The sequence below is a fragment of the Trichoderma reesei genome (assembly GCF_000167675.1).
Source record: "Trichoderma reesei QM6a unplaced genomic scaffold TRIREscaffold_10, whole genome shotgun sequence".
NCBI classification, from domain to species: domain Eukaryota; kingdom Fungi; phylum Ascomycota; class Sordariomycetes; order Hypocreales; family Hypocreaceae; genus Trichoderma; species Trichoderma reesei.
In genome coordinates, this window is record NW_006711157.1 from 642217 (window position 1) to 658084 (window position 15868).

General features: G+C 54.2%; 5 protein-coding genes across 5 annotated transcripts; 3 read left to right on the forward strand and 2 right to left on the reverse strand.

The window, feature by feature from the left end:
• Positions 1–295: 295 nt before the first annotated feature.
• TRIREDRAFT_78377 (GTP-binding protein) lies at positions 296–2605 on the forward strand (the record flags this gene model as incomplete). Its single annotated transcript, XM_006965608.1, has 3 exons — positions 296–477; positions 560–1292; positions 1655–2605. Exons 1-3 carry the CDS (start codon positions 380–382, stop codon positions 2603–2605), a joined length of 1782 nt encoding a protein of 593 aa, XP_006965670.1. The 5' UTR covers positions 296–379.
• A 2158-nt stretch (positions 2606–4763) lies between these two features.
• On the forward strand, positions 4764–5910 carry TRIREDRAFT_62333 (uncharacterized protein; the record flags this gene model as incomplete). Its single annotated transcript, XM_006965609.1, has 2 exons — positions 4764–4992; positions 5153–5910. The coding sequence occupies 2 exons, from the start codon at positions 4764–4766 to the stop codon at positions 5908–5910; spliced, it is 987 nt and encodes a 328-aa protein (XP_006965671.1).
• Positions 5911–9133: 3223 nt separating this feature from the next.
• Positions 9134–10547, reverse strand: TRIREDRAFT_122079 (uncharacterized protein). The gene is made up of 4 exons (XM_006965763.1): positions 10483–10547; positions 10196–10422; positions 9742–10135; positions 9134–9677 (listed from the first exon to the last, which is right to left on the reverse strand). Exons 2-4 carry the CDS (start codon positions 10371–10373, stop codon positions 9380–9382), a joined length of 870 nt encoding a protein of 289 aa, XP_006965825.1. The 5' UTR covers positions 10374–10422; positions 10483–10547; the 3' UTR covers positions 9134–9379.
• Positions 10548–12140: 1593 nt separating this feature from the next.
• TRIREDRAFT_62171 (uncharacterized protein) lies at positions 12141–13959 on the reverse strand (the record flags this gene model as incomplete). Its single annotated transcript, XM_006965764.1, has 3 exons — positions 12141–12998; positions 13053–13231; positions 13305–13959. The coding sequence occupies 3 exons, from the start codon at positions 13957–13959 to the stop codon at positions 12141–12143; spliced, it is 1692 nt and encodes a 563-aa protein (XP_006965826.1).
• A 543-nt stretch (positions 13960–14502) lies between these two features.
• Positions 14503–15740, forward strand: TRIREDRAFT_107835 (uncharacterized protein; the record flags this gene model as incomplete). Its single annotated transcript, XM_006965610.1, has 2 exons — positions 14503–14521; positions 14551–15740. The coding sequence occupies 2 exons, from the start codon at positions 14503–14505 to the stop codon at positions 15738–15740; spliced, it is 1209 nt and encodes a 402-aa protein (XP_006965672.1).
• Between the last annotated feature and the right edge of the window lie 128 nt (positions 15741–15868).

Here is a 15868-nt window from a genome sequence, read left to right on the forward strand (position 1 = left end):
TAGGGGGAGGGTTGGGGGACCGGGCAGCTCTTCTGTTGCTGCTCGTCCGCTGAAGCTTCACGACGTTCCCTCGTTGTGATGTCGGCTTACAGAAAACGAAAATTGCCAAACCCGCAGAGGTGCCCCGGATTATTGCGCTCCGACCTTCCGACTGACCCCTGTCTTGTGCTTACATAAAACAAGATGAGAACCAGCCATCGCCTGCAGAAAATGTGTGGGCTAGTGGGGTCCCTCTCCAAAGAAACACGAGAAAAAAAAAAAAAAAAAAGTTTCGTGATAAGAAGCAGCCCCCAACTTTTTCTCCTCTGCTTTGTTTCTTCTTTCGCTTCTTCCCAAGATCTTTGTGTGCTTGCCCACCAGCAGGCTCCAAAACTTCACCATGGGTACTGGGAAGAAGGAAGCAGCCCGGCGCACGCGCCAGGGCAAGACTGGCGATGGCATGGGCAATGTCCGTGTCAAGGGCGAGAACTTTTATCGGTATGTGCTTGCAGCCTTTGTGTGCTCTGTGGACGAAGAGTTTTTCCCTTGCTTGAAGGCATGCTGACAGAGATGCCTACAGCGATGCGAAAAAGGTCAAGCTTGTCAACATGTACAAGGACGGCAGGGCCCAGAGAGACGCGGACGGGAAGATCACAAAGGCTGCCAGCTACCAGTCCAGAGACATCCCCAATGCCCGGATCGAGCCGAACCGCAAGTGGTTCACCAACACTCGTGTCGTCTCTCAGGATACCCTGACCGCCTTCCGTGAGGCCATGGCTGAAAAGGCCAAGGACCCTTACCAGGTCCTCCTCAAGTCCAACAAGCTCCCCATGAGCCTTATCCACGACGGAGGCAAGGACACCACCAATGGCATCAAGCAGCACAAGGCCAAGATGACCATTGAGACGTCGCCCTTTGCCGGTGTCTTTGGACCCAAGGCTCAGCGCAAGCGTGTCAAGCTCGGCGTCAGCACCGTGGCTGATCTTGCCGACGATACTGAGAAGAGCATGGATACCTACGAGGAGCGGATGGAGCAGAACAAGTTGCTGAGTGGAAACTCCGGCAATGACGGCGAGGCCGAGTCGCTCACCATGGCCATCGAACCCGTCTTCGACAAGGGCCAGAGCAAGCGTATCTGGAACGAGCTGTACAAGGTCATTGACTCTTCCGATGTCATCATCCACGTGCTTGATGCCCGAGACCCCGTCGGAACTCGTTGCAGGAGCGTTGAAAAGTATCTCAAGGAGGAGGCGCCTCACAAGCACTTGATCTTTGTGCTCAACAAGTGTGATCTGGTACCAACCAGCGTTGCTGTAAGTCATCTGCTCTCTTTGGATTCTTCCCGTTCAATCATCTTGCCTCCCCGACCTTGGCCTTGGGCCCCCAATGAATCCTGTCAGGACACCTTACATACTCTCCGTGGAGGACCGTCTGTTACAACATTGGGAGAACGATTGCTATCTCGACTGTCTGCAGCTTCGGCTGCAGGCTGATGGGTGCCGTTTTGGTTACCCATCAAGAGACGGCTGTGCGTCTGATGAGTTGAAGCCTTCCCTCGCCCTCGCGGGCATCCAAAGGAGCTTCTTAGTGATGACACACACATTTCTTCGTGACTGTTCATTTTCATTCTTCATCCTGATCTCACTCTTGAACATCTCTTCTAACATGAGAAAAGGCTGCGTGGGTACGACACCTATCCAAAGAATACCCCACACTTGCGTTCCATGCAAGCATCAACAACTCTTTCGGCAAAGGATCTTTGATCCAGCTGCTGCGTCAATTCTCTGCTCTCCACACAGATAGAAAGCAAATCTCCGTCGGCTTGATTGGCGGTCCCAACACTGGAAAGTCTTCCATCATCAACACTCTGTCCAAGAAGAAGGTGTGCACCGTGGCGCCCATTCCTGGCGAGACCAAGGTGTGGCAGTACGTCAGTCTCATGAAGCGCATCTACCTCATCGACTGCCCTGGTATTGTGCCTCCCTCAAGCACAGACACGCCGACCGATCTCGTTCTGCGAGGTGTTGTGCGAGTCGAGAAGGTGGAGCACCCTGAGCAGTATATTGACGCCCTCTTGAGCCGCGTCAAGCAGCACCACATGGAAAAGACATATGACGTCAAGGGTTGGAAGAACGCAACTGAGCTTCTTGAGCTCCTTGCTCGCAAAGCCGGTCGTCTCCTTCGCGGTGGAGAGCCTGATCTGGACGGCGTGGCCAAGATGATGCTGAATGATTTCATGAGAGGCAGAATTCCCTGGTACACCCCCCCTCCCAAGTCGACTGAGGAGGGCGAAGAGGGAAGTGGCAACGTCAATGGCCGCGGAGGCAGGCTTGGTGAGATGCCTCGGAAGCGACCTGCTTCCGAGACATTGGATGATGCCGCAGAAGCCGAAGCCGAAGTTCCTGCCGGCAAGGCGGACGACGAGGAGTCATCGGATCACAACGATTTCGAGGAATTCGCTAGCGGCACTGAAGAAGCTCTGTCCAGGAAGGCTTCCTTTGGTGCTACCAGTGGAGCGCAGAGCGATGACGAGAGCAACTCGGACGACGTTGGCGACGAAGGCGATGCTGCCGTTGCCCAAATCCCAGCTAATGCTGGTCGGCCGAACAAGAGACAGCGACGTTGAAGAGGATGATGGGCATTGCACCTGTCTACATCCGGCTGGGCGCCGCCATCTGTCTGTCTGTGTCTCTGTGCGTGTACCGTGCCCACCCAACATGGGGGCCCGTGAAAGAAGAGACGTTAGCTTGGCGTCACGGCAACAATAACTGAGACATGCTGTTTGCTAGAGGCAACGCATCTCAGAGACATCCCACCTAGTGCAGCACCCAAAGACCCGTGATGTCCGGGCTACTGATATACATCAGTGATATCGGTATTGGCTGGTAAGAGCCCTTGGTCGCCCACGCTCTCGATGAGACTTGAGGAGGTGGCCATTGAGTGGCTCTGCCATGTGCCTCATGGAGTCTGGCGCAGAAATACACGACTGTTTGGTACTAGATATTGTGCATACAGTTGCCGGAGGGCAGGGATTCAGGCGACGTGTGTTGCCTCTGCATCGCAGCACGATATTGGAGATTCTCGTCACCGCTCTTGTGAGGCTGATCGATCGCGTGTATCGTCGCCCCAGCCTGGTACCAGAAGTTAGCCGATGCACAAGCATACCCAAGGCTCCTGGAATTCGGCAAGTTGCCGTGAAGGCATTGTCGAGGCAGGAATGAAGTCGCATGAATATGCCGGTCGGCCACGAAGAGGTCAACTTGGTGAGACTAGAAGATAGAAATACCCATGACAATGGCCAAGCTTGGTCAAGTCGGAATAATACAATTACATTATATCATGTGTGCTACTTTCTTCTCTAAGGCAATGCCGTGACTGTAGACTTGCATTTCCTTCTTCGTTCTAATGGTCGTGTTGCATGGCATTGACGAATTTTTAGATATATTGAAGGGTGCATGCAGGCCAGGTCGTTTCCCGTCTCACATGCAGTGCGAAGTAAATTGACTCGCACAACAGATGCTTCTTGTTGTTGCTCAATCGAGCCACTTGATGGAGAAGCACTCTGTATTGAATGGCTGGAGGAGCCTTGATATGTAGTAGCTACAGCAGCTCACTCAAGATCAAGGTTGAACGAGATGCTGTCCGACTTTCCCGTCTAGGGTCGTTGGCCATCAATACGAGCTTTTGCCCTCTCTTTGGTGAGATCTGCATGTTCTTGCGTAGTGTAATCATGGAGTCTGCGTGTCTTGAGTTGTGTAATTGTAATACTCGCCTTGGATCAAGTGCCAGTTCAGCTGGCTGGGATGAGGGTGGTTGGCTTGGCCAGTACAAGGTTACATGCAGTGGTGAGTCTGATGGTTTTGCTGAAGTTGGGATGTTGCTTGTTTGGGGTCTGGACGTTCCTCTTTGTTACAAGCTCGTTTTTGCTCTTGAAGCTGATTACTTGCTTTCGTATACTGAGACTTGTGACTCAAAGGTATTTGCACGTAGAAGGATGGAATTTCGAGAGGAAGATGGTTAGGCACTTTGCAAAGCCGTTATCGAGTAGATTGACGGGCGTGGTCGCAGAGTGTAGCATCTTGATGTGTCTTGAACGATTGTATGGCGAGTATTCTGACTTGTGAGTAGAGATGGCAAAGACCTGTCGGGGTGATGCCCTCTGACAACATCTTCCTTGTGTTCCTCGTAATTGACCAACACTTGGTCTGACCGGGCTGTGATGTGTTGTCAGTGAGACATTGTTGCTACCTCAAGACCTCAGGCCATCTGGTTTTTCTCTCTCTTTCTGGGATAGGCATGGTTTACATGCAAGCTATCGGTGAGGCTGCATGCCTATCACTGGGAGGTTGATGCCTGCTTTGATCCTGGTTATTCCTTATTGATGACGATGAGATGCGTGCGTTGGTGCTTGTTCGTATTCTGCAAGGTAGAGGCGAGGTCAATCTGTGAGCTGGCGGTGATTATTTCAGGTTCTTCGGGGGAGATTCGTCGTGAAAAGTGTATGTTTTTGGAGTGGATGAAGTAAGTGGCATCGTCGTGAGGTTTCAGGAGGCTTGGACGAGAAGTAGGGACATCTGGAATCCCCCCCTTTACGTATATAATGATAGCCTCTACCCTGCTTTTTTGCGGTCATCGTCTTCTCTGAGAGCATCCACTTGAAGGATAAAGCAGTCCAGAATCTTGAGCAAGCATATTCATTTGCGAAGATCATCATTTGTCTTGTTTAGAAGACCACCTGATTATCCTCACCTCCCACACGCTCAAGCAGTCGACTTGGACTCGCCATGCTATCATCTCTCCTTGCCCTCGGCCTCGCCGTGACCACGGCTGAAGATGCCGTCGTGCGGACCTCGGGCTGCCAGTTACACCTCTCGGCCTCGGGAGCCATCTCTGGTCCTGTCGGCGAGATTTCGTCTGGCCAGGTGCGAGCTGGCGGCGGAGTGTCATCGACCAGGTTTAGTCTGCAGGGAGCTCAGCTCTGGGACGACAAGGGACGTGGATGCTGGTGGACTCGTAAGCTTCACTCTTTTCTCTCTCTCCTTATCTACTTGGGGTGCAGCATATTTCCCATGTTAGAGACAGGCATGTGCTTTGCACGTGTGACTGGAGAAGCACTTGAGTCAATGTCTTGGGATCGTGGATGGGAGCGCTGACGAATGGACGTGAGACAAAGCGCCGGCACATGTGCTGCAGTGCGACCAGAACCAGAAGCCAGACGACGGATTCGACGTGGGCTGTAACGGCAGCGTCTCGTACGATGGGCAGACGGAGTTTTGGGAGTGCCAGACGGGCGAGGAGGGCCAGAATAACGTTTACCTGGAGGACGGGCACGGCGTCAACTGCAGCAAGATTACGCTCAAGGCGGACAGCTGCCGCTCGGAATGCCCTCCGCCTACTCCTACTCCTACGACTGCTCCCCCTCCTCCTCCTCCTGCAAAGTCGTGTCCGGCGAACCTCGACGGTGCTTATGAGTTTCCGCATCTCATCATTCCTGTTGACAAGGCCGATCCTGACAAGGCCCCTGGGACGTCGTACTTTGGGGAGGTGTCGAGCACCGTTTCGTCCATCTTCAACTTTGACATTCCCAGGGGCGACAAGGGCAAGAAGTGCAGCCTTGTGTTTCTGTTTCCCGAGCAAAAGGACCTGCAGACATCGTCCTTTACGTTTTCTGGTTCGGGCGCGCTGGAGTTTGCCTGGCTGGAGAGGCCTGCGAGCCAGGGCACGACGTGGAACAACAAGCCGGGCGTGAAGAAGGATTTCGGGACGACGACGGTGGCGCCTGGGCATGGGTATGTGGTTTCGACGTTTGAGTGTCCGGCTGGAGAGGCGGTTGCTTTTGGAGTTTCGGCGGCCAATGGGGGAGGGAGTGAGGTTAGGTGGTTTCAGGACTTTAATCCGGCGCCTATTGGGTTGTATATCACCAAGTGCTAGATTATGTATACGGTATAGATGCTTTATGAGGCGATATGGGAGGTTGAGGACGGGGATATGATGCTGGATGATGGGGTTGTTGAATATCGATGTCGGTGGTGGATATTCGTTGATAACGCTACAATATGAACAGAATTCGTTTCTCTATCTTCTTCATTTTCCTTCGGCATGAGCAACTTAATGATGCAATTGCAGCAGAAGTGAATTGTATTCGAGAGGCTGAGGTGTGGGTGGAGATCAAGGTAGGGTGAAGCAAGAGGTGAGGTGAATCGTGAAATGAAGTCGTTCAAGGAGGCGAGGCTCTTCAATCAGGAATGCCTCACACGTTTTCATCACTCAGCGGCTGCACAGTAAAGCATCGATATTACGCTCATTATGAAGCTGTGTTTGCCAAGATTAATCACATAAAATTGATGAATGGCTTTGGCTCGGTCCTGTAAAAGCTTCAAGAAAGATAGATTCATGTGGGAGCAGTTGACCTCGATCTCACTTCTTGCTTCGACCTCGACTCGGCAGCTGGCTGGCGCATGCACACGAGTGGAGATGCTCTCGGCCACTCACATCTCCTTGACAGTGACAATGCTGCCGTAGAGAAAGTGAGAAGAAGTGCATGCATATAGAGGCCTTGCTTAGCCCGTCTTCTTTAACCATTTCGTCCTCATCCTTACATGGCTCTGAACATGCCTCCTCTTCATCCACAGCATCCTGTCACCGACGGTCATCAACACATCACCACCATGCAGCCTATCGCGAAGAAGCCCCAGCAGCAAGCTTCTGGTTCCGGCATCATCACCTACCAAAATAGCAAAGCCGAGGCCATGGCTTTGGCTCCGCAGCACAACTCGCGAGTCGTCAAGAGACCTCCTGGCATGGATTCCACCAGGGCCAGGGCTCTCCTTCAAGCCATGGCGCCCGAAGCCTTGGCTCAACCTTCTATTAAAGCCCAAGCTCCCGTTCAACCCCAACCCACAGCTGCCCCCGATGCTCACTTCGTCGACGAGGCCATCGTCATCGACGAGGCGCCTCCTCTCGCCCCGGCTACCACCTCAGAAGCTGCCCCGACCGAGCAGAACCTCCTAGACACCCCCGCCGCAAGAGCCATCCCTCCCGATATTGACCAGGAGCGGCTGGACAAGCTCCTCGTCTGCAGGCACTGGTCGTGGCTCCACAAGATCTCCCTCTGCCAGCAGGTTGAGATTATGGCTGGGAATCGCGGCAAAGACCATACTACGTGGTGCCAGCGCCTGATCAGGAGGTACGAGAGCAGGGGATTGTGGAATGTGTATGAGATTGATGGCTTCTTGTACGAAGTCGATCTTGACAAGGGGGAGGCGAAGGGGATCCCGAGGAGGGAGTACATTAAGATGGTGGACAGGGTGAAGAGGAAGTGCTGCGCTCCGGTGGTGGTGGAGGTGGAGGAGGTGGAGGAGGATGTAGAGGAGGACAGCGAGGAAGAAGACGAAGGAGAAGAAGGAGAAGAAGATGAAGAGGAAGATGAAGGAGAAGAAGGAGAAGAGCAAGAGGAAGAGCAAGATGAAGATGAAGAAGGAGACGAGGAGGGCAAGGAAGAGAGTGAGGACGAGGTGGTGGGTGAGGACGGGGAGCCCAATAAAGAAGAAGATCGTGAGGAAGACAGACATGAAAAGCAAAAGCACGAAGAGGATGTGGCGGACATGGAAGTGGTGCAGGATAAGGGGGTCGTGGAGATGGTGGAGGAGGTGTTTCACGCTCCAGCTGAGAGCGGTCGCTCATTCTTGGACCTCTTGGACGACAACGGCGACGTGCTGCCGCTGGAGGCCTGGGATAAGGAGCTCCGTGACAGCCTGATGGTTTAATGGGAAGGGATATGTGGAGGGAGAGGAAGGGTAATACTTTGCTTTACCCTTCTTACTACATGAACCTACATGTACACTCATAGTGTCGTGTTGCTACCTGTAAATGGCATGAATTTTCCAGGCATTATGACGACAGAGATAGATGGAATATTTGAAGAGAAAGGTCTCATCAGTCTCGTTCCCCATGAGTGCTCTCTCAGGCTTCAAGTTCTCGTTTGTATAGCCTGATCTCTTTTACAGAGGGGTGAAGCATTCAACTTCGCCGCCTCCAAGTTCTCTCCGTCTTGGACAGCAACAATCGGCTTCTCTCCGCCGACGAGAGCAAGGAGTCAGCCACCCTTCGCTTCCACCGGTCTCCACCATATAAAGTTATCATCTCATGATCACCAGCTTCGGTTTTGTATCAATAGCAGGGATGAGGGCGAATCAGTTCTCAGCCTGTTCATCCACAAGGTGAGGTGAGGTTGTAAAAGGTGGATCGACCGAGGAAGAGCCCTGGAGGAATCACGTCACAGCGCGTCTCGGGCCTGTCAGTGGTGACTTTAGCGGTGTATTTGGTGGGGAGAACCCCTGTGAGCAGAACCTGTGTCCCTTTCACTCTTCTGCAGACGTGCTTGGTTACATAATTGCCATGGTTCGCCATCCCGCACTCTGAAATTTTCCATCTCGTCATTGTTCTTTCAAGAGCATTTGCTGCTGATACAGCTCCTTTCTCTGTCCACCAAGCCACGAACAGACGCGTCTCTGTTCACATAGGATACCTCTTTGCACCAGCAACGCAATCAGACCATCAATTGGCAACAAGAATGGGCGCCTCTTCGTCAAAGGCGGCAGCTCGCGGAGCAGCTCGCAAATATCCCACCAGAGCCCCCGGAGCTGTTCCCCAAGCTACCACGAGGGCCAGGCCTCAGCAGCCTGCAGCCCGTGGCGACGGATCGAAAGATGAAGGTCAGTAGTCAATCAATGCTCTTTACGCACAAGGTCAATAAGCATAGGTCTGACCTATTCACTCCAGCCGTCCGCGCAGATGCCATGGACCCCGACTTCACCCCAGGTGACTTCTCTCGCCGCCTTCATGAGATGGGCATCGTTCAGCCAAACCCCACGCTTTCAAACTCCTCTACCGCGTCTTCGAACCTCTCGCCCGAGTCATTGGACGTCCCTCTAGGGCCGCTGTTTGCGCCTGCCAAGCGAAACACTACGCTGTCTGTGCTCGAAGCTCGGCGCCGCCTTGAGCAAGTTGCTGCAGAGGATCTCGAGAACATGGGACGAGACGCAGGAAGACGCCGCTTGGCTGATATGAGGACCATCCTAGATGCCGTCCATCTGCTGAACAATGGCGTGCCTGCCGCGGATGTTGAGAAGAGACTACGCCTTGCCCCTGGTTTGCTGAGCAAACTTGGACCTTCTGGTGTCTTGACGCACATTCCGGCTCAATAATCACATCCACATCGATATTGCAGTTGACTCACTGAACTTTTCTCATATTGCCAACACCAAATCGAGAAACATAGACAAACGCTCAAATTTACACAAATCAACCCCTTGTTCCTCCCAGCATGTTCAACCATGGCACAACGGGCCCAATCTACAAGTTTGTTACCAGCGATGCGGTAGCGATGGGAACCAGAATTTCACCAGGCAGCATGTCCGCCGTCAATGCGGAGGTCGCTACCCGTCATGAAGCTGCTGGCGTCGCTGAGGAGGAAGAGGGCGGCGCCGCGATACTCCTTGGGCTCGCTGAATCGCTGGAGCATGTTCTCCGTGGGCCACTGCGCCTTTCGCTCTGGGTACTGTTCAAACAGGTTGAGGAGCATCTGGGTCGTGCAATATCCAGGCGAGAGTGTGTTGACACGAATGCCGTGCACACCCCATTCAGCGGCCAAGCTTCGAGCCATTTGCATGACACCAGCCTTGGAGGTGTTGTATAGTCTATGTTGACGAGAGTCAGACTCCATGAGCCATCAACTCCTGCACCATGAGGAAGGAGACTTACGATGCAAACATGCCACGGTTGGCGATGGTGCCGCTCATGCTGGCAATGAGGCAGATGCTTCCAGGCGTCCCAAACCGAACCATTATCCGAGCCGCGCCTTGGGCTGTCAGGAATGCGCCCTTGACGTTGATGCGAAGCATCCGGTCAACCTGCTCGGGGGAATACTCGAGGGCCGGACTCTCGTAGTTGATTCCGGCAGCGACAAGGCAGCCATCCAAGCGACCTTCCTTCGCTGCAACCTTCTCGAAGACTTCGCTCACCTGCGGCTCCTCGGTGACATCCACCCTGTGATATGTCAAGTGGGAGTTGAGCTCCTTCTTGGCACGTGCAGCAACGACAGCAAACTCGGACGTGGGATCCAAAGACGGATCAGGCAGGATGTCGATGCAGTGTACTGGTTTGGGCGTATCTCTCAGCAAAAATCCACCGCAAACCGAGATGGCATGCAACTTACCGACGGCGCCTGCTTCAATCAGTGCTTCAGCCTGAACCAGGCCCAATCCTCTTCCACCACCGCTGACGACGACAACCTTGTCCTTCATACTGAACTCGGGGAGCAAGTGAGACTGGGGGACGGGTCCGGCGGCGCCATTGAAGAGCTGCACCGGGGGGGCCTGGATAGAGGGCGCCATGTTTTGATAAGGAGCGGTAGCTAACGGGCTGCTGTTACGGTCAGAATGTCTAATGGCGACACGGTTCAGTCTGGCAAACAGCCCATGAGCAGACAAAAGCAAGACGTACTGTACACGTGGCAGCGACAATGGAGAGTAGAGCTCGGGGGCTTGGTGGTACGGAGCGAGATATGCTCAATGAATGTCGAGTAGCTACTCTGATGCCGACGAGCAATCTGACACAATGTGCTTGGACTATGGATAGAAGATGAGCTGCTCGAGGATGCGGATGCGATTTAGGCTTTATACTCTACGACAGCCACAGCTCAGCACAGCTGGCTCGGCTGCGGGGAAGGCTTGGTGGCGTGAGGAAACGGAGGCACCACTACGGCAAGCTCACGATACACACAAACAGCATCTCGATGGCGGGAACATTGAGTGTGGCAAGCCGCAGGTCATCACGAGGGCATCGAAGCACAATGGGGACGAGCGGGGAAGGGAGTGAACGATTGGCCTTGGGGGAGGTGTGGTAGCAGGGCAAGAGAATCGATGAAGGATCGAATCAAAGACGACCGCCGAGACGTGCAGCACAATACGACGTGAAGCGCGAGCAAAGCTAAGCTTCTACAAGAGCTCGGCAACTTGGACCGGGGAGCTCCTCCGGCCCCGGAAAGGTGGTGTGGCAGAGGTTGATGAGGGGTGAACATGGCAAACGGCGTGGGCGGACTTCAGGACGGAAAGTCTCCATCTCTTCCCAGGCTGGAAATGCGAGCTGAACAGACTGGAATTCATCCGGATACCGAGTGTGAATTGATGGGTGCTTTTTTTGGAGAAGCAATTTGCAGCTTGGGAGTGCCACGCTGAACTTCGGATTACCAGCGACGGTTAGCCGGCTTTTGGAATGGCCCCCTGGCGTTTTGTTTCCGAAGGGCATTTTGTGGAGGAGACCAGCCACTAGCCGCCGGCAAACGCCTCCTCATGCGATCCCCCCACAGAGAACAAGGTGATTTTGATGTCGAAGGCTTTGCTGTGCTGAAGGATGGATGCGGACCGAGAGTGCAAGGAGAGTCTCAGTAGCCATCTGGAGATGATGGGCAACGGAGTTGGAATGGTTGTCAAACATGATGCCATGACTTTGGAATAGGGTGGGAGCTTAGGACACTGAATTGCTATTGCGGGCAACGATCGCCTGGAGATGACATACACACTTGGAGCTTCAATTGCTACTCTGAATATCCGGGTTCTTCATTGGATAGACGCGCATTTGCATCTGTGCTTACCTATTCAGAGTTGCAGTAGTCCGTGGACAAAATGGTTGCCTGTGCACTCACGTGGACTCTGCCAACGTTCTATCGGAACGCAGCGCAAGACTTGACGGCTTCGTGACCGGAAGCCTGAATCAATCCTTCCATAAGACGGCAGCATTGAGCATGATGCCTTGTGTTGTTCAACCCTATAGCTCGAAGTGAGATGCGGCTCCACGGCGTGCAAGTTTCAGCCCATGTGTCTGAACCGCGAGGTGTGCTCTGGTAGAGTACCGCGGCGCTTACGGGAAGCAGATTTGGTGCTTGTAATCCATCGTCAGGGAAGAAGCCGAGGTGTGAGTGTGTGTGTAAGAAGCTTGAATGGCTCGATGGAGCTGGCGCTGAGCTGGGTTACCCAAATAGGCAACACGGAGCAGCTTGAGACTATTCCAGAGTATGGACCTCTGCATACCTACTATACGCATTATACGATATTTGATATGTCTATATATTTCTATTAAATTAATCAAACTTTCCGTCTGTACTACACTGAACTAGATGGTACAGCCTGCATCTCTGTTGCTGGCGAGATGACGGCATCCTTCTTGTCCTCGACCCCAAAGTCATTGTTCAATTCTTTCCGGAGCTCTATCTCCTTGGCTATGAAACTCACCAGGAATCCCAACGCAGCAAATGCGATCCCAACAAGCCAAACCGTCCGCATCGCTCCCGTAAAGACTTGAACCACCTCTGCGCGAAGTGCCGGGTCTTGGATGCTGTGCAGAAAGGCCCCCGTGGCATGCTGATACGCACTGTCTCCCGCCAAATCACCAGCAATCCCCGCGTCTGTAATCGTGGTGCTGGCGAGGCGGCGGCACTCGTTGTTGAAGACGGCGCTCGGGATGGTGACGCCCCAGATGCAGCCAAAGTAGCGAGCGAAGCTCCAGACGCCCGTGGCCGTGGCGACGTAGCTCTCGTCGAGGGGCGCCTGGACGGCGGGCAGGAGCACGCCGCTGAGCATGCCGCTGCCGAGGGCGTTGAGAAGCTGGATGCAGACCCAGGCGGCGTCGCTGGAGCGGGCGTCGAGGAGGCTGAAGAGGCCGAAGGAGACGGTTGTGACGGCGAAGCCGGCGAGGTGGAGGGGCTTGTAGCGGCCGGACTTGGAGAGCAGGACGCCTCCGAGGACGGCGAAGACGAGGCCGCCGGCGACGTTGGGGAGCGTGTAGATTCCCGAGCGCAGGGGCGAGAGGCCCCTGACTGCCTGGAAGTAGATGGGGAGGAAGTAGTAGACCCAGTAGGCGACGATGGCGTGGATGAAGGTCAGGGCGAGGGCGGCGGCCGAGGTGCGGTTCGAGACGACTTGGCGCGGGAAGGAGGGCTCTGGGCAGAGGCGCGGCGTCCACTCGAAGGCGGCGAAGAGGAGGATGCCGATGAGGCCGAGGACGAGGGGCACGACGATGTGGTAGGTGCTCCAGCTGTAGATGGTGCCGCCCCAGGTGAGTGCCATCAGGGCGGACACGATGGCGGCGACGAAGATGGCGTTGCCGGAGATGTCGATGCGTCGGAGGCGTGTGGACCAGGTCAGGTTGCGGTCATACTTGACGCGGAGGAAGATGAAGAGGATCCCGAAGGAGGCTGGAGTATGTGTTAGTTGAGAAGAAGCGGAAAGCCAGCGATGAAAACGAGAAGGGAGAAGAGGAGGCCTTACCAATGCCAATGGGCACGTTAATGTAGAAACACCACCGCCAGGATGCATGATCAGTGATGAGGCCACCCAGGAACGGGCCCAGCGTGGCTCCCACGACGGCGCCGATGCCCACAATGGCCATGTACTGCCCGCGCTCCCTCAGCGGAACAATGTCGGTCACGATGGTCTCCATCAGGAGGTTGATGCCTCCGCCGCCGAGCCCCTGAATGGTGCGGGCGGCGATGAGCATGCCCATTGAGGACGCGGCGCCGCTGAGCCCGCCCCCGAGCGTGAAGAGGGCGACAGAGCCGAGGAGGAGATGCCGGCGGCCAAAGATGTTGCTTGCCTGGCCGGCGAGCGGGAGGATGGCGACTTGCGCGAGGAGGTAGGCGTTGGGGACCCAGATGTAGGCGTCGCCGCCGCCGAGGGCGTTGGTTATGCTGGGGAGGGCGGACGTGATGATTGTTCCTTCGATGGCGGACATGAGGCCTGTGATGGCGAGGGCTGTGATGATGGCCCAGAAGCGCCATGTTTGGGGGCTTGTTGGTTGGGATTCGATTGTGTTGTCGTGTTGTGGTATGTCCGTGGAGATCCGGTTGGGATCTTCGTGTGTAGCAGGACTTATTGAGAGCCTGTCTGGGGGTGGCAGATTGCCCAGCTCGTGGATGTCGTCCATGATGCTCTTGGTCCAATTGTAGAGGTGAGTGTTCAAACCTGGGCAGGCATTGTGTATTGTAGCCGGAGTAAAGATTGTCTACTGTAGATATGTATATCTCAGGTAGGTATATATGAATATATATACCTGTCCTAGTAGATACCTACAGTACAGCCAAGACACTAATAGATATACGTAACCCTGCCTACTGCGTTCATAGCCGGAATATGAGTTACATGAAAGAACGGACCCTCATGGCGGCGTCTTTACCGAGATGATTCAATGTTTGAGCCATACCGCAGTCCCAATATTCTGGAAGAAATGCACCTGAAATCGTTGGTGCTCTTGGAACTGCCGTGGCATCCATGCAAGGAGTGGACCCGGGGGGTGGTGATTTGGTTCGGTGTGTGAGTCAACCGGTGTAACCGAATTGCCCTGTTGAATCCTACCAAATGCTTGCAGGGCGAATGACTTGGAGTCGCCGCATTTCCTGACATCAACGGTATCACGAGGCTGTAGACATGCTGCTCCTTTCATACACATACGTGCCCATGTAATAACACGATGGAGAGCTTTGACTTAGGTATCTAACAGCGCTATATGTATACCTAGTCTTTGCTCTTACTCTCTCCTTACAGTTCTCAGACCTCGCAGATTGCGTATCATCTCATGCAATCAACTTGCCATTGCCTTTCTTCCGGCTCACCCTCATACGAGCCGTGATTAAAATGGATTCACTACCATTGACGGTTGAACAAATCCTCGCCACTGGCATCATGGACCCAGAATTCGAGGCCGCCTGGAAAGCCATCGGCTCGCCCCCTGGAAACATCCCGAGCGACATTCCCACGTTCCAGAAAACCGTTGAGGCAACCCTTCCTATGGCTCAGAAGATGCTCGCAGCGAGCCGAACGCAGAACATTGTGGAGAGAGAACACGAAGTCCCAGTCGACGACACGTATTCATCCCGCACAATCGTCTGTCACTCCGCCACTCCCAGCACCACCCCATCTCCCATCGTGATCCTCGTCCACGGCGGCGGCCACTGCGTTGGATATCCAGAGATGGAGCTCACCACCGCGCGGGAACTGGTGCTGGCGCATAACGCGACTTGTGTATTACCGTCTTACCGTCTTGCGCCGGAGTACCCTTTTCCTACCGATGTCCACGATATATTCACAGTGGTGCAGTATATTGCACACAAGACGACGGAAAAAGATGAGAATGGCATTCTGCCTGTCAATGCTGACCCAAAAAGGGGGTTCGTTATCGGAGGTCTATCAGCAGGGGCAGCCATCAGCAACAACGTGGCACAGCTCGCTCGGGATCTGCCTCTAGAGCCTCCTCTGACCGGGCTGTTCTTAGCATGTGGAGTTTTCTTTGAGCCTGGTGGTGTTCCCAATCGTTATAAAGACTTCCATCTCTCTCTGGAACAGAACAAGTCTGCTCCAGTCTTCGATACGCCCTCTTTGATAGAATATTCGAACGCGTACAAAGGGGACAAGCCATCAACACTGAGCAATCCGGTTTCCGTCAGCCAACAGCCTCGCTCTGACGCCTCTGTAACTGAGTGTAACCACCTGCTGCCTGTCTATTTTCAGGTCGCTGGACTGGATCCTGCTCGGGACGACAGTCTTATCTACGAGCGCATGCTGCGGGAAGAGCGCGGTGTGCCGACGAGGATGGATGTTTATCGTGGGCTTCCTCATGGTTTCTGGACACAGTATCCGGGTCTGACAGCTTCTCGAAAACGAATGCGAGATGCTGTCGACGGCGTCGGGTGGTTGTTGGGGAAGAAATAACTGGTTGGCTCAAACGGTGGTTAAGTTGCCTTGCCTATGATTATGCTCTACAAGTGAAGGAGGCCTTGGACAGGGTGGCATCGTAATGAGAACGGAAAGGGTGCAGAATCCAAGTCCGAAAACGTTTC

Coding starts and splice junctions, on each gene's coding strand:
- TRIREDRAFT_122079 (XM_006965763.1), bottom strand. CDS start 10,373: ATGGCGCCCTCTATCCAGGCCCCCCCGGTGCAGCTCTTCAATGGCGCC. Junction 10,136..10,195: donor GATTGAAGCAGGCGCCGTCG/GTAAGTTGCATG, acceptor CGCCCAAACCAG/TACACTGCATCGACATCCTG. Junction 9,678..9,741: donor AACCGTGGCATGTTTGCATC/GTAAGTCTCCTT, acceptor TCGTCAACATAG/ACTATACAACACCTCCAAGG.